This window comes from Myotis davidii, unplaced genomic scaffold (genome assembly GCF_000327345.1).
Source record: "Myotis davidii unplaced genomic scaffold, ASM32734v1 scaffold514, whole genome shotgun sequence".
Lineage (NCBI taxonomy): Eukaryota > Metazoa > Chordata > Mammalia > Chiroptera > Vespertilionidae > Myotis > Myotis davidii.
The window spans coordinates 1,383,884-1,386,436 of NW_006286236.1; the positions used below are offsets into that span (position 1 = coordinate 1,383,884).

General features: G+C 55.8%; 1 protein-coding gene across 2 annotated transcripts in view; it reads left to right on the top strand.

Annotated features, from left to right (window-relative positions):
* The first annotated feature begins 1,228 nt into the window (after positions 1–1,228).
* The window catches only part of IFT27 (intraflagellar transport 27), a 17,506-nt gene continuing 16,181 nt past the window's right edge, over positions 1,229–2,553 (top strand). For both annotated transcript variants that reach the window (XM_006757432.2, XM_015559863.1), the window contains exon 1: positions 1,229–1,615. In XM_006757432.2, the coding sequence (XP_006757495.1) occupies positions 1,582–1,615 (34 nt within the window). In that variant the 5' untranslated portion in view covers positions 1,229–1,581. The remainder of the gene's footprint in view (positions 1,616–2,553) is intronic.

Sequence of the window (2,553 nt, forward strand, 5' to 3'; positions counted from 1 at the left end):
AGAGCAGCTGAGAGAGAGCAAAACGCCCGGTAACTGAAAGGCATGTGACCGCAGATCCTGAACACCCGCAGATCCTGAACACCCACAGATCCTGAACACCCGCATCTCGGCTCAGGCTGCTCCTCCCTTTTGGCTCAGCCACGGAAGCGGGAGGAGTGAGAACAGGCTGCGTCTGGTTAACCTGTGTGACCATGATAAACCAAATCCACCAGATACATTTCTCCCCATCCATCCATCCAACTGTTGAGTGTTGAGCACCTACCATGTCCCAGACAGGCACATGCTTTCTCTTTTAAGCCTCAGGATAACCCCATGAAGGGGTTCCGCCAGCCCAGCTTTGAAGACGAGGAAAGAGGCTCAGGGGAGACGGCAGTGATTTCCCTTTGGGTTTCCCAACCAGAGCAAGTGGGACCTCCCTGAGTGACCAGTGTCCTGGATGCTCGCTTCATTCAATATGCGGTGTGATACGTTCATTTTACACACGGAAATGGGCTCAGAGAAAGATACTTCAAATTCCTCAGTGTAATCCCCCGCCCCCCCCCCCGCCCAGCCCCCCGCCGGCAATCAAAATTTACTTGTTCTCTGACACCACTTTAAACATTGAAAGAAATACACTGACACCACTCGAAACACTTTCATATTTGGGAGTTTAAAGCGCATATCACCCCTGGGCTTTAAAAATAAGATTTCCCGGTAGGATGCGGGGCAAGGACTGGATTTCCAAATGCACCTCGCGGCCGCGCTCCCGGAACCTAGCAACCTGAGGAGCGACAAGAACCGCTGGGATTTCACACTCGCCCTAAGCTCCGCTTGCGCAACCGCGGCCTCGTCTACTTACTGCGCAGGCGCCGCTCCAGCCTCCCGCGCTCTCCGCGGAGCCCTGAGCAGGCGAGTCCACGTCCAGGAGCGCAGGGGACACGGAGAATCCCCGTTCCTCCCGAAGATGGACCGGGTCACCCTCCCGCCAATCAGAAAGCTTCTTTAATCACAGCTCCCGCTACAAGACGTGGGAGCTGCTTTTCCAAGAACTTTCCGGCAGCGCGGAGAGGCGGGAGGTGGAAATGATTGACATCTCCTACAACCATTAGCCAAGCGGTATTAGCTTGAAGAGCAGACACTACTGCGAATTGTCTTGCAGGAAAGATCTTAGTCCCGCCCCCTCCTCCCACTGGTCTCCGAAATCCTTCGGGTGGGAGTTTTTGGTGGCAGCCAATCGAGGGCCAGCGAGAAAGCGGAGGGGGCGGGGCCGGTGGTTGCCTGGCCAGCGCGTCCGGCGCGGTGCCTAGGGCTCCAGGGTTGCGGGGTCACTCTTCCTGATGGTCCCCATCTGGCGGGAACCGGGCCGCGAATGGGAGACGTGCCACCTCGCTGGCATCTTCCAGGCGGCCTATTGAGGCCTTGAGCGGGTCCCCTCTGGAGTTCCCGTGCGCCGCCGCCCCAACCCCAGCGCCGGTAGCCGCCCCTCCCTGTGCAGCCCAGAGGGTCCGGGCCCCAGCTTTCCCGTCCCCGCCGCGGCCACAGGCCCCAACGCCTGTAGTCTCCACTCTTCCCCGGTCTGGCCCGTGGAGGTGGTTGGTTACCATGGTGAAGCTGGCAGCCAAATGCATTCTGGCAGGTGAGTGACATTTACAGTGTCCGGAGTCCAGAGACCCCATAAGTTACCGAGAGCTTTTGTTCAGCAAGTTGCCCACCCTCTCTCCCTTCCTCTCTCCCAGAGGCGAGCTCATGCAATTGCTGATGGTGCAAGTTCCATCAGCCTGGAAGAATCCTCTTCCTGAGCACATGACAGGTGACTTCCGCCCCCTGTCATACTCTGAGACCACCGTCACCAGGTTGAGCTCTACTGAGGGGGCAAAGATCCCTTAAACATCAGGCTAAGCACACCAGCTAAGCCACGTGCTGAACCCCAAAGTTAGGCATAGTGACTTCGGTAGTCGTTTCTCATGGGATCTTTTCCTCACCCCGCCCCCTCTGATAACAGGGATTAGACAACTGTAGTAGCTTACAGTTGACCAGAGTTTGCAAAAAGCGCATGTGTGTTGTTTTTAAAGTTACTGTGCCGCCCCACACTCAGGGGGGCATAAGTGTTGAATCCCCCAAAGGCAAGCATATTTGTTGTGTTGACTGATGCATCCCAAGCACCCCGAACAGCATCTGGAGCCCGGTTGGTCCTTGGTGAATATTGGTGGAATGAATGAATATGTGGCGTTCCCATTTGTGGTGCTCTCTTTGTATCAGGCTGGACATTTAGAAAAGCATTTGCCAGGATTATAGCCCTGGGACCACAGAACACACATGTACTTTCCTGAGTCCTTCCTGCCTGCCAGGCACACGTGTTTCATTTCATCCTCACAGTGGCACCCTGGGGTGGGGGCCGGATTGTTCTGACCTTACTGAGGCACTAAGAGGCAAGGTCACCCCTAGTGAAGGCGGGTCAGCGGAGATCTGCCCAACTCCAAAACTCTTAACCCATGTTCCTCTTGAAACCTATGACCTTTCCAGGGTTCCTGGAACCGCTTAGGAAAGCAGCAGTGAGAAATTATAGAGAGGGAA